Source organism: Mastigoproctus giganteus, chromosome 11, assembly GCF_048544385.1.
Source record: "Mastigoproctus giganteus isolate SK-2022 chromosome 11, ASM4854438v1, whole genome shotgun sequence".
In the NCBI taxonomy this organism is placed as follows: domain Eukaryota; kingdom Metazoa; phylum Arthropoda; class Arachnida; order Uropygi; family Thelyphonidae; genus Mastigoproctus; species Mastigoproctus giganteus.
Genome location: NC_143585.1, coordinates 74,917,617 through 74,935,522, shown reverse-complemented (window position 1 = coordinate 74,935,522; position 17,906 = coordinate 74,917,617). Strand labels below are relative to the sequence as shown.

Here is a 17,906-nt window from a genome sequence, read left to right as displayed (position 1 = left end):
CGCCTTGAGTACTGCGTACAGGTCTGGAGGCCTCATTTTAGGAAGGATGTAGATTTACTTGAGCATGTACAGAGAAGGGCAACAAGATTGGTGAGGGGAATGAAGGGATCCTCTTACCAAGAGAGGCTTAAGTTCTTCAAATTGCAGCGGCTGGAGAATAGGCACCTGTGAGGTGATCTGATTGATGTGTAAAAAAAAAAAAAAAAAGGTAAAGTGCAGCCATTATCAACCCACTGCAGGATGAAAGCCTCCTCAACAATTCATGCTGAGGGAAATGGACCATAATCTGCCACGCTGGTCCAGTGCGGGTTGGCAGATTGACCGTATTCAAAAGTCAGGGGCTTGAACCCCGGTCTACTCAAAGAGTGCTACTGCACACTCGCTCCTGACCACTTGGCTACGGTGGCCACCCGGATTGAGGTGTAAACCCCGGGGGCTCACATCTGGTGAGTATGGGCTTGACACACCCAGGGTCCTGAGCTGGATATCATCATTCTTCTTTTTCTTGGTGATTCCCTTTTGACTCTCTCTCTCTCTCTCTTTTGGGGTAATTCGGTAATTTTTTTTTTTTGGCTGGTGCTGCATAAGCCTCAGGCTTCCTTGCACCATATAGCTAATAATAATAATAATAATAATAATACCTCAATTCTGCATTGCAGGATCATCTAGACAAGACTGCAGCAATAATTCAGACACACCATGGGTTTGTTAAGGGAAAGTCTTGTCTGACAAATTTGATAGGATATTATGATGTGGTTACAAAGGAACTGGATGCAAAAAATAATTTTGATATCATATATTTCGATTTCAGGAAAGCTTTTGACATTGTTGTGCATGAAAGACTATTGTACAAATTGGAGCAGAATGGTATTAAGGGTAAGTTGCTATAATGGATAAAAGGATGGTTAAATGGGAGAAGACAGAGGGTGGTAATCAATGGGTGCTGCTCTTCGTGGACTAATGTTATTAGTGGAGTCCCACAGGGTTTGGTGTTGGGTCCACTGTTGTTTTGTATATTTATCAGTGATATTGATGAAGGTATATCAGGCTTTGTATCAAAGTTTGCAGATGATACAAAGGTTGGTAGGGTTGTTAATGACAGTAATGGCAGTGTGCTACTGCAACAGGATCTATATAATTTGGGCAGATGGGCTAAGAAGTGGCAACTGGAGTTTAACCTTGACAAATGCAAAGTACTGCATATGGGTAGAAGTAACCCCAGAGAAACGTACCAACAGTGTGGTACTACAGTTAAGGTGGTAGAAAATGAAAAAGACCTTGGAGTAATTGTGCAGGCAGATATGAAGTTTTCTGAGCAATGCAGACAGGCTGCCAGGGCAGGTCATGGGATTTTGTCAGTGATATATAGGAATTTTGCTAGCAGGGAAAAGGAATTGATTATCCCTCTGTATAAGGCAATGGTTAGGCCATGCCTTGAGTACTGCGTACAGGTCTGGAGGCCTCATTTTAGGAAGGATGTAGATTTACTTGAGCGTGTACAGAGAAGGGCAACAAGATTGGTGAGGGAAATGAATGGATCCTCTTACCAAGAGAGGCTTAAGTTCTGCAAATTGCAGTGGCTGGAGACTAGGCACCTGCGCGGTGATCTGATTGAGGCGTATAAGGTCTTGAATGGGTTGAGCATGCTGAATTCTGATGGGATCCTTCCACTTGTTCAGATTACGAACCTAAGGGGGCATAAATTCAAATTAAGAAAGGACAGATGTAGAATAGATGTGCGGAAATTTGCCTTTAGCCAGCGGGTGGTTAATTGCTAGAACAAACTTCCATCTGTCATTGTGGAAGTTGATAGGTTGAATAAATTTAAGGAGGAACTGGACAGGCATTTGGAGGGAATGGTGTAATTTTGTTTTTTTTTTTTTTTCTTGGCTGATGCTGCATAAGTTCATACACTTGCTTTCTTGCATCACATGCCACTACTACTACTACCACCTTGAATGGGTTGAGCATGCTGAATTCTGATGGGATTCTTCCACTTGTTCAGATTACGAACCTAAGGGGGCATGAATTCAAATTGAGGAAAGACAGATATAGAATAGATGTGCAGAAATTTGCCTGTAGCCAGCGAGTGGTTAGTTGCTGGAACAAACTGCCATCTGTCATTGTGGAAGTTGATAGGTTAAATAAATTTAAGGTGGAACTGTACAAACATTTAAAGGAATTGTTTTGTAAATTTTTTTTCTTTTTTGGCTAATGCTGCATAAGCTCATACATTGCTTTTTTGCATCACATGCCACTATTACTGCTACTACTACACCCTGCCTTTCAGGTTCTGCACATCCCAGTAAAAGCAGTGCTGAGATTACGTTCACCTCTGCCTGTGGCTGCTGTTAACATATTTGCTCATTCAAAATGCACCCAAGCTGTGTGCCATAAGGAATAGGAGCAGTTATTCTAAAGTTGTCAACCAACAGGTGCGTAAACGTAAAGACACATGGCATTAACAACCACTGGATATTGGCACACTGATTGAACACTTTGCTGTAATGCTTACCATTTGTTTTTAGACTTGGCATACAGTTTTATTTGGATTTTTTTTTTTTTTTTTCTAGCATTGATTGATGTTGGTTTTGTTAGGTTATGTACTTGAATTAACTTTTTATAAAATTTTATGATTTGCTCTGATTTACAGCTTAGCTCAAAAGTAAGTGTTTTCGTTTAGCAGTGAATTCCAAACTTTTTGTTTTCAACCGTTATGTATGAATTTCTGTAATGCTAAAGATGTCAAAATGTTGATTTTTTTTTCAACCTTCCAAAAATTATGGCACATTGAATGAGTTCCCTCACTTTTAAGTGCAATGAAATAGTGATCAATTAATCTGTGATTCTCCCTCCTAGCTGCAGTTTTTCAACCCACCTAACACTGCTTCTATAGTATCAACAAATAATCTTTCATCCCCTTCTATTTATGTGCATTCCATCCCTCTAAACAATCTCTCCTGTTGAAAAGCATGGACCATACTGTGAAACATTCTAGCCCATGAGCCTTGCTCAGTCTCCTTAGGGCCAGATTGATTAAAAAGGCTCTCGTTGTGCCCTCCCTCCTAACATATCTGGCAGAAATGCATGCACTTTCAATTTCAGTCCTAACTCATGACTTTAGTATTAGTAGTAGTGTGCCATGTGATGCAAGAAAGCAAGCTGATATAGCATTGGCCAAAAAAAAAAAAAAAAAAACTCCATCAAGTGGTCTATTCCCTTCAAGAATTTGTCTACTTCTTCCTTGAATTTATTCAAACTGCCCACTTCCACAATGACAGATGAAAGTTTGTTCCAATAATCAACCACCTGCTGGCTGACGGCTCTGCACATCTGTTCTGCAACCATCCTTCCTCAATTTGAATTTATGCCCCCTCATATGTAGTTTGAGGAAGAATGCCATCAGCACTGAGCTTGCTCAATCTATTCAAAAGTCTTAAACACCTCATTCAGTGCCTAGTCTCCAGACACTACTACAATTTGCAGAACTGAAGCCTGGCTTCATAAGACCACCCTTTCATTCCTTTCACTAAACCCATTGCCCCTCTCTACACTTGTTCCAACATTTTTACATCACTCCTAAAACGAGGTCTCCATACCTCTGTGCAACACTCAAGATGTGGCCTAACCACTGACTTACGAGGGTGGTTCAATGAAGAATCGCCCTGACCTAGCTGCACAGGTGCTAGCCTGTTGATTCTTGGCAAAGGTTTTAGTCCTTCTCTACATAGCCACCATGCAGATTTACACATTTTTCCCATTGATGGATGAGGCTACAGATACCATTTTTGTAGAAGTGGTGAGGTTGGTCTTTGAACCATGACTCTGTTGCAGAAATGAGTGTCTCATTGTCAGGGTAGTGGGTCCCCCGAAGGAAACAAGAAGTCCGATGATGTAAGATCGGGTGACTAGGCTAGATGGGGCAGTATTTCATATCCACAGTGGTGAACTGAGGCATTGTCTTGAAGCATTTTCACACCTTTGGACAGCATGCCATGCCTACATGTTTTGATTTTCTCCCATAATTTTGTGAGTATATTGGTATAATAGGCACCTGTAATTGTTCTACCTTTCGGCAGGTAATCGGTCATTATTACGCCTTTCTCATCCCAAAACACTGTCAACAAGACCTTCCCTGCTGACGCTTGGATCCTTACCTTCTTGGGGGGTGGAGAACCATGATGTCGCCATGCCATGGACTGCTTTTTACTTTCAGGGTCAAAACAGTGTATCCAACTTTCATCCTGAGTGATTAGACGAGAGAAAAAAAGTCTTCCTCATTTTTTTGTGGCACAGGGCTAACAATTCTTGTGATTTCTGTTGTTGATCAGCCTTCTGGAAACCAGTCAATAATCGGGGAATCCATCTTGCACTCAATTTCTGTAAATGGAGTTGGTCATGAAGGATTGTTTCAACAGAGCCCACACTAATCTTCACCTCCTGGAACAATTCACACACAGATATCCGGCGATCTTCCATGATTAACGACTCCACTTTTCTGATCGTGTTGTCATCAATGGCTGAATGGGGACAACCTGGAATGGGCTCAGATTCTACCGATGTCCGACCACACCTAAACTGATTATGCCAATGCTTTACAATGCCATAGGATGGAGCTTCATCCTTATATACAGCAGTCATCTCCTCATGGATTTCTTTTTGGAAATTTCCCCTTCAAGAACAGATACCGGATTACAGCTCTGGCTTCAACTTTGTCCATGATGCTACTTTGTCACACGTTCAGCTCCGTAAGAGAAAAACAAATTAAGATACAGGGCTGAAATTTTACACCTTTAGTACAGAGTGTGTAGCATCATATATGTATGATGCTACACACAAAATATCATGACTCCGCAATATGTGGAAGTAGGTGAGAGCGATTATTTATTTAACCACCTTCGTACATAATGATTTAAAAAAAAAAAAAAAAAAAAATTTTTTTTAATCATTATGTATGATTACATAATGATTAAATTTTTTTTTCAAGTTGCTACCAGATAAAACACTAGCATTTAAAGGTGAGAAATGTAGTTATGTCAAAAAAAAAGGCAAAACAGTGGATTACCATTCTCCTAGTGGCAACGTCCATCAGGATTATAAAATTTGGATAAAGGTATAAAAATACAGTAAATTTTGTTTAATTTGTATGTTTGATGTATTTATCCAAATTTTATAATCATGATTTTAATTATTTATTCTTGTAAACGGTTTTCCGTCCTTAATTATTTTAATTATTCTGTCTTCTCGCACTCTTGGTTTTCCTGAATTGGTTTTGTGTTTCGAAGCCGGGTTGGGGCTCTCGGCTTTTGATTCCGTTGTGCGTCGAATCGGTCATGTCTCTATGAGTGAAAGAATTCATTAAAATCATTTTATTCGTTAACATTTGGAGAGCATTGACTGGAAGCATTCTATGCAAAAGATTGAGATAATTTCTTACTCTTTTAAATATGTTTTTACTAATACATAATTTACAAATTAACCTTACACACAGTACAGTCAATGAAAAATGTACGATCTTCTGTTTCTTGTTTAATACTGTAGTACATATTTTTAATTAGATTATAGTATATTGTATTAGTAGAATTATGTTAAATATTCAAACTTTTCACTGTTCTTTTCTGATTTTGTGAACTATCAATACAACTTTTTTTTTTTCTTTTGTGGGGGGGGGAAGCTAAAATCAAAGTTTTACATCTGCCTACATGAAAAAGCCTGTATTTTAAAAATGTCTGAATCCAACATTGGATCAAATAAGTTTGCAGAACCCAGGATTTCTTATTAACATGCATTGGCAGTTCCAGAATTTTCTAAAGAATGAAGAGGAAGCTGAAACAGTATTCCCCAGAATCATTAGGTTTTAATAAACATGGAGTGGTAAAATAATAATAAAAACAAAAAAAAATCCCCTTGTTTTGATCTCTGGAAGCTCATTTTAATTTGTACATAAAAAATTAATATTACAAAAATAGCTATAGTAATAAATGAATTAGGAATTGCTTTTATTGATGAGACTTGACCTCTTAAATCACCCAGTTTGATGCATTTGGAAAATAAATCAAAAGAGGACATTGAAAAGAATATTAAAAGAAAATTTCATTTTGTCAAACTTTATTGTTAAAGGAGATAAGTCTTATTAAATGATAGAAAAGGAGTCAATTCGCTGTTAGATAGTTTCTTCCCAGACTTAAAGATTCAACGATTAATAATTTTGCAATATATATTTGCAATTATATATTAACATATATAATTGCAAATTATATATGTTAATATATAATTATATTTATATGTTAATATATAATTATATATAATTATTTAACATTAATTAACATAAATATTAACATAAATATGTTAATATTTATGTTAATATATAATTATTGTTAACATATATAAATATTACTTTTCATTGTTTTCATTGTCATATTTTTAGACATATTTCACTGGCATATTTTTAGTAGAATTTAAAAAAAAAACACATTTTGGAATTTTAATATCCCAATAATTTATAAATAAATAAATATATTTTTAATATTATTTTTTAGTTATAAGCTTTGCATATGTACAAAAATTACCATATTTTTTGCAAATTATTATGAGTGTATTTTAGTGCAGAATTATTTTATTTTATTATTTTAGTTTTTGAAAAAAGTATGTTTTATTAAAAAAATACTGTAAAGTAAATGTGTTTTAGACCATTATATTTTATGTTCTCAATGGTAATTTATTAATAACTAAGGAAATTCACTGTGTGTGCGTGTGTGTGTGTGTGTGCGTGCGTGCGTGCGTGCGTGCGTGCGTGCGTGTGTGTGTGTGTGTGTGTGTGTTTGCGTGCACGTATGTGTGTGGGCATGTGTGTGTGCACCCAAAGGGCCCCTTCAACTCTGAAGAAAGCCTAAAATGCTCATTGTGGGGGCAAGATGCATTGTTTCCACTGCTAACCCCCTTCCATTTTATGGCCCTACTGTATACATACAGTTAAGGAGTACAGTGTGTCAAAAAGTAATTACAGTATTCAATGAAAATATAAGTTAATAATACAGTTGTACTATTTGAAATGTTTTTTCTTTATCTGATTAAATAATTAACTAAATATTAACTCTGAATAAACAAAATCTGCTTCTTCACAAATGGTGAAACTGGAGAGTAAAAAGGAAATCACAAATGTGAGTTCATTTGATTTTAATTTAGCTAATTTGCGTTTGCATTTGGTTTAGACTTATAGATTGACTTGTTGATATTTAAATTTGAATTTTCATTTATGTTTACTTTTTTAACCTATAGAGGTTAGTGGTCGTGTCATAATTTTTTACCACCTAAGTTTGAGTTCTATTCATTATTTACTTCTTTCTAATCAGATCATATAGGGACATCCACTGACCTATTTCTAAATAGTGGTCAATGACTAAAATATGATTCTTTTTGGAGTTCCCTAGTGCTGATGTTCCTTTGAAGAGGTTGTGCTTGTGAGTTACCAGTTTTTTGTATTTATTATACATTAGCAAAAAGGTGGTACTCATTTTTGGATGGGTGTGAGCTCCTTACACTGGGGATTGTGCATTCATGCTGCCTGGACATGTTGCTTTGCTTTTGTCTTCCTTATCTTATTTCAGTTTATTTCATTTTTAGGTTGGCTTGGTATACAGGGTGTCTCAAAAATATTGGTACAAACGTTTAGGGGAGGTAGGTAACATCTAAAGGAATGTGAATCGCATAGGAACCCATAACTGGAAACGTCACCATAAGTCAGTACACAGCACTGTTCATCAGTTCGCGAGAGGAAAATTTCTGGTTTACTCATTCAAGCAGTAGTCGCCGCACGAAGGGCATGCATCAATATACAAACTGTGAGCTGGCAAACATGCATCTAGTGTATGGATTAACAGAGGGCCCACACGGTGTGCACCCCCATGCGGCACAACGTCGCTTCGCAATAAATGTATGGGCAGGTATGGTCGGTGACTGCTTAGTCGGCCCATACCTGTTACCATCCCGCATGAACTCCGCTAAATATCGGATCTTTCTTGAACAAGTTCTACCAGGGTTACTTGACGATGTTCCAGCAACTGTTGTTGTTATTTGGTTTTTAGGAGCATTAGCAACTAAGGCCATATTTCTCCGGGAATATGCGGTGTTCATTCCCTGGCCTTTCCGCATCCTCCATATTTGGTGGTGACGGGCTCGAACCCCGGTCTATTCAAGAAAGCGTGTGCTACGCACTGCTGCTCCTTCCCACCTGGCTACGGAGGTGCCCCAGCAAATGTGAGACGCAACATGACGGGGCACTTGCCCATTATGAAAGGTGTGTTCGTGACCATTTGAACAGGCATTTTGGGCGTTGATGGATTGGCCGTGGTGGACCCGTTGCCTGGCCCCCACGCTCACCTGATTTATTGAGCCTTGATTTCTTTCTGTGGGGGACCCTCAAATCTATCGTGTATGAATCGCCTGTGGAGACGGAAATGGATCTCATGGCAAGACTTATCTGCGCTGCTGCTACTGTCAAAGAAACTCTAGGTGTGTTTGACCGTGTCCGCCAATCCATGCTGCATCGGTATCACGCATTCATCGCGTCTCATGGTGGAACCTTCGAGCATCTGTTGTAACATCATGAAATGCATCCATCTCGTACTCCATTGTTAATATTATGGCAAATAAATGTTTGCCACTAATTACTGTCTTGTGTCATTTCTGCTTCTTGTGCCTCTGCTACAACTTTCCCGTGACATTTCTGGTTATAGGTTCCTATGCGATTCACATTCCTTTAGATGTTACCTACCTCCCCTAAACATTTGTACCAATATTTTTGAGACACCCTGTATAGGAGTAGAATTGCACCTTACTGGGTTTAACTTTAAAAAGACAGCAGGAATTTGTAATATTGGTTTAGTGTTCCTTTTTTTCATGTCTTAAGGAAAACTGCGATTGATAAAATCATGGTAGGAGGGATATTGGCATGTATATTATCTTATGGAAATTATAAATTGAGATTTTTCTAATAAATGGTAATACATTAGTATCTTGCATTTTCTAAGCTCCTATATTTTTTATTTTATTATTATGCTTTGTCAGCCAGAAGAAACAGGAACTCAGTTAGATAGGTTATCTACAGGATCTACAGGAGAGTCAAAGGATGAGCAAAGAGATTTAATTGATGATATTGAAGAAGTGAATAGCCTTGAATGGAAACAGCATAAGAAACATATATTTGTTCTAAGTGAAGCAGGGAAACCAATATATTCTAGGTAAAAGTATAATCTCTCTCTCTCTCTCTCTCTCTCTCTCTCTCTCTCTCTCTCTCTCTCTCTCTCTCTCTCTCTCCATTTAACAGAATGAATGTTGTATTAGTACTTTGATATTAAAAAAGGTATTAATGAAGAAACATATATTAAGTGAAGAACATATATTGAATCAAATTTTTAGCTATTATTTTTCTGTTTAATATTTTTGTTTCATAATTATGTTTTCCATCACCTCTTCAGGTGAAAAATGGTAACTTATGTTCTGAGCAAGAGCATTCAGTCTTGTTAAGGTTACAATACAAAATCAATAAAAAAGGAAACTTGAAGAATTCACAGCATGAGTTCATTAAAGTAAAAGGTCCTGCCCGACCAATCTGGTTAACTGCTATTTCAAAGCCATAAAACATTTGAATGCAGAAAACAACACTGATATATACATTCACTAGGCATGTCAGACAGGCTGGCTGTGGACCACATGTGACCTGTAAATGTTTATTGCAGGGCTCTCAAGCATTGTCAACTTTTACAGATTAGCAGCAGTTTGGAGTTAAAACTGTGTTTTCATATAGGTTTAACACTCTTAAACCTGTATGAAAATAATGATAAATGGTGATACTTAAAGGAGATATATAAAATTTATAAATTATACAAACTTTTATAATTATTGTTGCTTATCTTGAGGTAATGTATTTTCATGCAAGGAAAAATATGTGTAAATATTTAACCCTTTAACTCTCTGCAGTCCATCTCTAAAATCTAAAAAAAATTACTACTTGAAATGTGATGTTCAATTTTTTTTTTTTTTGGGATTTGCATGAACTAATGCCTGGTAAAACATTTTATAAACTCCTTAGACATTTTAAATGTTAATTAAGTATATGTTTTTAATTTGTGTGCGAGCAGGCTCAGTGCTAGGTGTGTGCAACTGAGGAACTTGCCACAGGCACTGCCTGAACTGGATGCACTACTGCATGTATATGCATGTTAAGATATGATATGAATTAGGTGCCTTGACAAGGTACCTAATTCATATCATATCTTAACCACAAATGCTAGTGCCTTTTCTGTGTGTGAGAGTAATATTTTTTGGAACTGCAACATCCTGGGTTTGAAACTTTCAGAATCCTGCAGCCCTGGTTTCCAGGAGCATGCCTCAAATACCAAACTGTTTTTTTTTTAATTCACTTCTGGAATTTTTGTCACTACATATTGCAGTCTTTCTTTTTATTTGGATTCCTTGTTATTTGGTTTTCTTAACTGTCATTACAAAATATGGATGGGCATTCAGTCTATCTTCTGTATCTGAACTCGATAGCCTTCTTCTAGTAGTAGATACCTATTCTTGAAAGATTGGATGTCCACTAGCTGAACAAAGAGCTTCTTTTGAAACTGCTTGTAAAGTTCTTTTGTGATGGATCTTCTGCCTTTGTCAAAATGAAACTGTTTGCAGTTGTGGCTTCTAAAATCCAGAAAAACAACTTGCTCTACCATCTCATCCAGAAACTTTCAGAATATTTTCAGTACTGTGAAGCAGTTTTTGGATGAGATGAAGCATGATCCTTGAAATGAAAGTCAAGCCTAGTCTTATCAAATAAGTAGTAGACTTTTAAAATATGGCATAATAGCTGACACATAAATTGATTATAGTCAGCTAAAATAAACACATGAAGGCCCACTTTGTTGTCTTTTGAGGGTTATAATATTTGAATGAAATATTATTCCTTGAAACCAACAGTAGTTTAGTATCATCTAATGCAATAATTTTTCCTAGAACAAAATATTCATAAAACATTTCATTCAGATTACCAAACAAAAAAAAAGAAGTTTTTACTTTGAATTTCTTTTGTTTCCAAAATATCTGCTCAATAAATTCTTGAAAAATGAAATTCTGTCTGTTTATTCTTCTAGCAAGTATTCCTTTATATTAGTTTTTTCATTTAGTCCCATGTTAACACCAAAAAAACACCTTTGTCTCATTCAAGTTCTTCAGAAAGTTGTAACAATTTCTCAATTTCTTACATCAAATAGTCAGTGCCATGACTAAATACATTACTTTTAACAGAGTATAAAATACTTTGTTACTTCTAAAATAAAGGAAAACAACTGCCACTTGCTGTTAAATGAAAAAAACTAGACATCTTTATACATTAGTCTAGTTTTTCACAGTTTATATGAAGTATAAATAGACAACAGTGTTATAATAATTATGCCAGCACAGGGGGTAAACAAATTTCATGATGGGCAACACCAACTGTCACAACCACTGCAACATCAAACTGCAAAGGATTAATGAGTGAGTATGATACCCTGTCTTATACCTTTTATTAATTGCTAACTCTTTGGATAATATGTTTTCAGTTTTAATTAGTGTTTGATTTCAGTATAAATTTCTTCACTATTCTGATTTAGTGGAGTTTCCCAGGGGCACCTGCCCCTGGGAAACTCCACTTAATCTCAAACAATAATGGCTGGGCCATTATTGTTTTCAATATTTATTAATAATATTGATGAAGGTATATCAGGCTTAATCTCTAAGTTTGCAGATGATACAAAGGTTGGCAGGGCGGCTAGTAACAGTAATCAGGGATGCTGCTATAAAAGATCTAGAAACATTAGGCAGATGAGATGCAAAGTGGCAACTGAAGTTTATAATGGAGAAATGCAAGGTCCTGCAAATAGTAGTAATTCCAGACAACATACCAACTGTATGGTACCACACTCAAGATAGTAGAGGATAAAAGGACCCGGGGGTAATTGTGCAGTCACTCTCAAATTTCCTGAACAGTGCAGATGAGCTGCTAGGACAGCTCATGTGGTTTTGTCAGTGATATACAAGAATTTTGCCAGAAAAAATAAGGAGGTAATGATTCCACTGTATAAGGCAATGGTTAGGCTACATCTTGAGTACTGCATAGATCTGGAAGCCTCACTTCAAGAAGGATAACTGATGCAGAGAGATTATTGAGGGGAAGAAAGGGTTAGTCCTACCAAGAAATACTAAATTTCTACAAATTGCAGTGTCTGAAAACTAGGCACCTGTGAGGAGATCAGATATTGAGATGTTTAAAGCTTTGAATGGATTACATAAGCTAAATGTTGATGGCATCCTTACTCTTGCTAAGAGAACATGCATAAGGGGGAGGGGATAAATTTAAAAGTTGAGGAAGGATTGTTGGAACAAATTTCCATCTGATGTTGTGGAAGTGGGCAGTTTGAATAAATTTAAGGAAGAATTAGACAAATTATTAGAGGAGTGGGTAGTTAATGTGGGAAGTTTTTGGCTGATGCTGTATAAGCTTGCTCCCTTGCATCATTTGCCACTACTGATACTAATAAGGTTTTTTAGATATATTTCTTCTTTCTGATATGTTTAATACATTTTCCAGTCTTATTCTATCAAATGCTTTTTCCAAAAAGACAAAAAACATAGGAATGCTAGTACATTAAATTTACTTGCCTTTTATATAATTTGTTTTTATGTGAACTAGGGGGATTCGCCCCCTGCTTGCTTGCTTTTCTCGCCAACCCCTGTGCACGCTTTTCTACGTAATATATAGAGGTAGGACAGAGTAAGTCAAATCTTTTCTACGTAAAAGACACCTGTCGAAATGCACTGATCAATATATAATCTAATATATAAAAGAAAATAGAAAGTGAAATAAAAAACTATAAAAAGTAAAATTGTGTGAATGAAAGTTATCATTAATTGCATGTTTTATCTTATCCTCTTCATGGACAGACTGATGGCTATGCAGGCCCTCAGGGGCCTCATGGTTATTCAAGCTGACACTGTGCTGTAGCTTTTCCTAGCTGGCATGGTGCAGGATGCTCAAAATGGCCATAAAGGTAATCCCCAGGCCAGCATGGGACAGAACTGCAAAAAGCACACTCCACCATAAAATCTCTTTCCCTGTGTTCTTTTATTCCTACCATCTGGGGTGGTAGGAATAAAAGAACACAGGGAAAGAGATTTTATTTGGAAGGAGCCTCAACCATTGGGGTGGTTGAGGCTCCTTCCCCCACCCTGGGTGGTCCTCCCCCCTTTGCATGGTGGCTCACCCCACCACCCACTTTCAACTCCCACCCTCTGGACTAGGATGGGCATCCTGTACCAGGTGTCCCCTTACTGTCTCCCCTTTCAAGTCAAGCAAGTTCCTCAACTGTTTCCCACCCCTCTGTTCTCTGCGCCTTTTATCCCACCCTCTTCCTGTCTTCACATTATCTTGTTTCCAATAAAAAAATTTTTTTTTCTTTTTTTTTGGGTGGGGCTCTCCTTGGATGCCTAGGCTACACCAGGGTTTACCCCACCAGAGCTTTCGTCTCTCCTAATGTGTCCTAGCCACCTCCCCAGGGCAGCGATGGAAACTATGGGTGTTAGTGGCTCTCCACAGGCCCCCCTAGGCTAAATGGCCAGAGGAACAAGACACCCACACTAATACTTTACAAAACACACACACACACACACACACACACCCTGGCCTTATGCAGAGTATTGTATTCTACACAGAGTAAAAATGCACAGTTTTGTCTGGCAGTACCAGGGGTGCTGCGACAAAAAGCACTATGATCGATATCTAATCAGGAAATGATCTATGTAATTATTTACTTGTGCATTTGAATGATGGATGAACTTACAGGAGTTTTGAAGAAGCTTAATCTCACAAAATGTCTTGGAATTGATTTAGTCGAGAATATATTTATAACAAGGTTCTATAAGTCGTTACCTAATATCCTTTTATTTATGTATAACAAATGTCTAACAGAAGTTCTGTTTCCAATGCAGTGGAAGATTGCATTATTGAAGTTAGTTAGAAAACCTGAGAAGCCACTATCTGAACCTAATATTGCCCGATCACTCTTTTGGCAAACCTTGGTAAAATTCTTGAAAGATTAATGGCATTATGGGTAACTGACCTGCTAGTGTAGCAGGATATGATATCACCTCAGCAATATGGGTTCACTACTGGGAAACCCTGTGAAGATTTTCTAGTGGCGTTTTGAATGCATATTGAGAATTCTACATCCAAATATGAATTAGCAATCTACGTTGATTTTGAAGGGGCATTTGATACAGTTTGGTGGGAGGCAGCTATGGCTCAGTTAAGAAATGCTGATTGTTCCAAGGAATTATATATGCTTTTCAACAGTTACTTTTCAAATAAATATGTGTTAGTGAAGTCCAAGTACTTTGAGCTACAAAAACAGGTTGTGAGAGGATGTCCTCAGGGCTCTGTCTTGGGATTCCTTATTTGGAATCTAGTCTTACAGAATTGGTTGGTTTGCATGTTCCCTAATTGTAAGGTGCTGGCATTTGCTGCAGATGATCAGATGATTATAATTGCAGGACGATCTTGCTCATTCTTAGAACAGAGAGCTAGTAGTGTGCTGACATACTTAAGTTCTTGGGCTCAAAGCTATAAGCTTGCTATTAGTCCTCACAAAACTAAAATTATGCTATTCAAAACAGCCATTGGATATAAATCGACCTCCTCAGATCAAGTTGAATTGATACCAAATACCTGGGAATTATTGTGAACAGTAAGTTATCATTTCACCAGTACTTATTATATTTAAGCAATAAAATTAGGAAATTTTCTGGTGCTATTATTAGAATTTTAAAGTCTGATTGGGGCCTATCATATAAAACACTGTTTCTGTATTACAAGGCAGTATTCCTTCCTATAACTAAATATGCTGCAGGAGCCTGGTTCCATAGAGTTAAAATTAGCATTAGCGTTAGCAGAGGCACATGATGCAAGAAATCAAGCTTATACAGCATCAGTCAAAAAAAATAAATAAATAAAACCCTTCCCATTTCACTGATCCATTCATACCAAATGTTTGTTTAGTTCTGCATTGAATTTATTTAAGCTATTAACTTCCACAACAACAGATGGAAGTTTGTTCCAGCAATCAATTACCCGCTGGCTAAAGGCAAATTTCTGCACATCTATTCTACAACTGTCTTTCCTCAGTTTGGATTTATGCCCTCTCAGGAGATTATTCTGATCAAGAGGAAGAATCCTATCAGCATTGAGCCTGCTCAATTTGTGCTCCAATTTGCTCTCACTTATTACAAAATCATTTAGCTTCCTGCCAGAGTTTGATAAGTTTCTGGCCTCCACTTCCCTACAGACTTCCTCATATGTGAATGTAGATGCAAAATACTCATTCAGTTTGTCAGCTACCTCAGCAGGTTCATCAACAATTGAGCCATCGATGTCAAGTGGACCAATGTGTCCTGAAAAAGGCCTCTGAGGTTGGGAAAATTCATATTTTAGTATTAAATCAGCTCACACCAACCATAAGAATAAGCATTTACTGTAACTAGAATATTTATTTACATATTAAAATAAAATAAATATTTACAAAAAACTGCTATTATATTAAATATACATGTAAAAACATTAAAACTGTGATAAAATCCTTGAGATAAAATACACTAAAATAAACCGGATTAAAAACGATAAAAATCTCTGGAGCTTTCGGAAGCTTGCACTCCCTTCCTCAGCAGTAACAAAACTTCCTGCAGCACGTCCATATATAACAGGCTTAAAACTGCTTCTGTCTGGCCTCTTTTATACAATACTTTTGATATTGTCGGACGTGTTGCACTACAAATTGGCCATAGCTGCTAACAATATCCTGAAAAAGGCCTCTGAGGTTGGGAAAATTCATATTTTAGTATTAAATCAGCTCACACCAACCATAAGAATAAGCATTTACTGTAACTAGAATATTTATTTACATATTAAAATAAAATAAATATTTACAAAAAACTGCTATTATATTAAATATACATGTAAAAACATTAAAACGTGATAAAATCCTTGAGATAAAATACACTAAAATAAACCGGATTAAAAACGATAAAAATCTCTGGAGCTTTCGGAAGCTTGCGCTCCCTTCCTCAGCAGTAACAAAACTTCCTGCAGCACGTCCATATATAACAGCCTGTTATATATGGACGTGCTGCAGGAAGTTTTGTTACTGCTGAGGAAGGGAGCGCAAGCTTCCGAAAGCTCCAGAGATTTTTATCGTTTTTAATCCGGTTTATTTTAGTGTATTTTATCTCAAGGGTTTTAATGTTTTTACATGTATATTTAATATAATAGCAGTTTTTTGTAAATATTTATTTTATTTTAATATGTAAATAAATATTCTAGTTACAGTAAATGCTTATTCTTATGGTTGGTGTGAGCTGATTTAATACTAAAATATGGACCAATGTGATTCATCCCCATTCCTTCTAGAATTTACATAAATAAAGAAGTCTTTACTGTTTTTCTTTGCATCTTTTGCCAAAGATTTCTCATAATCTGCCTTTGCCTGCCTATCGTCCATTGTGACTTGATTACAGACTATCTTGCATCTACCATAGGCATGTGTCTTCTGATAATTTGTGTCCCATGCATTTTTCTTCTCTGCCACGAGTTTCATTAGGTCATCTCACATCCATTTAGGCCTAAACCTTGAACATTATTTCTTAGTTGGTATGAAAAGCCTAATAGCTTCCAAGGTTAATTCGTTGAATGCTTCCCATTTAGAATTTGCTGTTGGTAACATCATCAGTTGATCCCATTGTATAGAATTTAAAAAATCTTTTATACCACTGTAGTCACCTTTACGAAAGCAAAAACCCTTCCCTTTACTCCTTATGGTAGTTACTTCTTTGATTAAATCGCACTTCAGCACACTGCGATCACTGTCACTTAGTGGTTCCTTTATCTGCAGATTCTTAATGCATGAAGAATCACTGCTGATAATCAGATCAAGAGTATTACTCCTTCTGTTTGCCCCTCGAACATGCTGCTGTAGAAAACAATCATCCAATAAATCCACAAAAGTCTTGCTAGTGTGTGAGTTACCAACCCACAAGTTCCAGTCTATATATCTTGGAAGTTAAAATCCCCCTTTATAAGACAATGCGATCTACTGGCCCACTCTATTTCTCTGTACAGTTGTTCATTGTACTCATCAGAATCATTAGGCCTATACACATTCCTACTCTCAACTTGGTTCTCCCAGTGCTTATGGCCCACCAAACTGACTCAACATTCCACCCATGTCAACTGGATGCACTTCCTTAGATTTTATGTGTTTCTTTAACTAACAGCATCACCCTTCCTCCTCTTCTATCCTGTCTGTACACATTGTACTCCCCAAATTCAAATTCTGCATTCCTTACCACTATATGACACCATGTCTCTGATATCCCAACATCAGCCTTTGATGTCCTCACCAGCATTGGTGACACTTCCACTTCATTCCTTATCTTCCTTAATAATATTGATGATCAAATGCAGGGTTGTCAAAGTTTATGGATGATGTAAAGATATGAAAAGAGGTTGACAACAAGAACCAGGCCATTTTGCTCCAATATAGATTTGATCAGTTGCACTTTGTCTAAGAAAATAGCAAATGAAGTTTAATGCTTCTAAATGTAAGGTTTTGCACCTAAGAAACAAATCATGGAGTGAGTGAGTTACAAGCTTGGGGTGGTGGAGTTAAAAGTGGTTCAGGATGAAAGAGTCTTAGGAGCTATGATTCATCAGACATGATATGCACTGTAAACAGGTGTCTAGGAAGGCACCATGTGCCTTCCTAGACACCTGTTTGCAGTGATGATATTATCTTATCAGTGTCATCTATGATGTTATCCTATCAGTG

General features: G+C 36.9%; 1 protein-coding gene across 1 annotated transcript in view; it reads left to right on the top strand.

The window, feature by feature from the left end:
* Window positions 1-17,906, top strand: part of Mon1 (vacuolar fusion protein MON1 homolog) — an 87,618-nt gene that overhangs the window by 8,345 nt on the left and 61,367 nt on the right. The window contains exon 2 of the mRNA XM_090385127.1: window positions 9,067-9,239. Within this exon, the coding sequence (XP_090241253.1) occupies window positions 9,067-9,239 (173 nt within the window). The remainder of the gene's footprint in view (window positions 1-9,066; window positions 9,240-17,906) is intronic.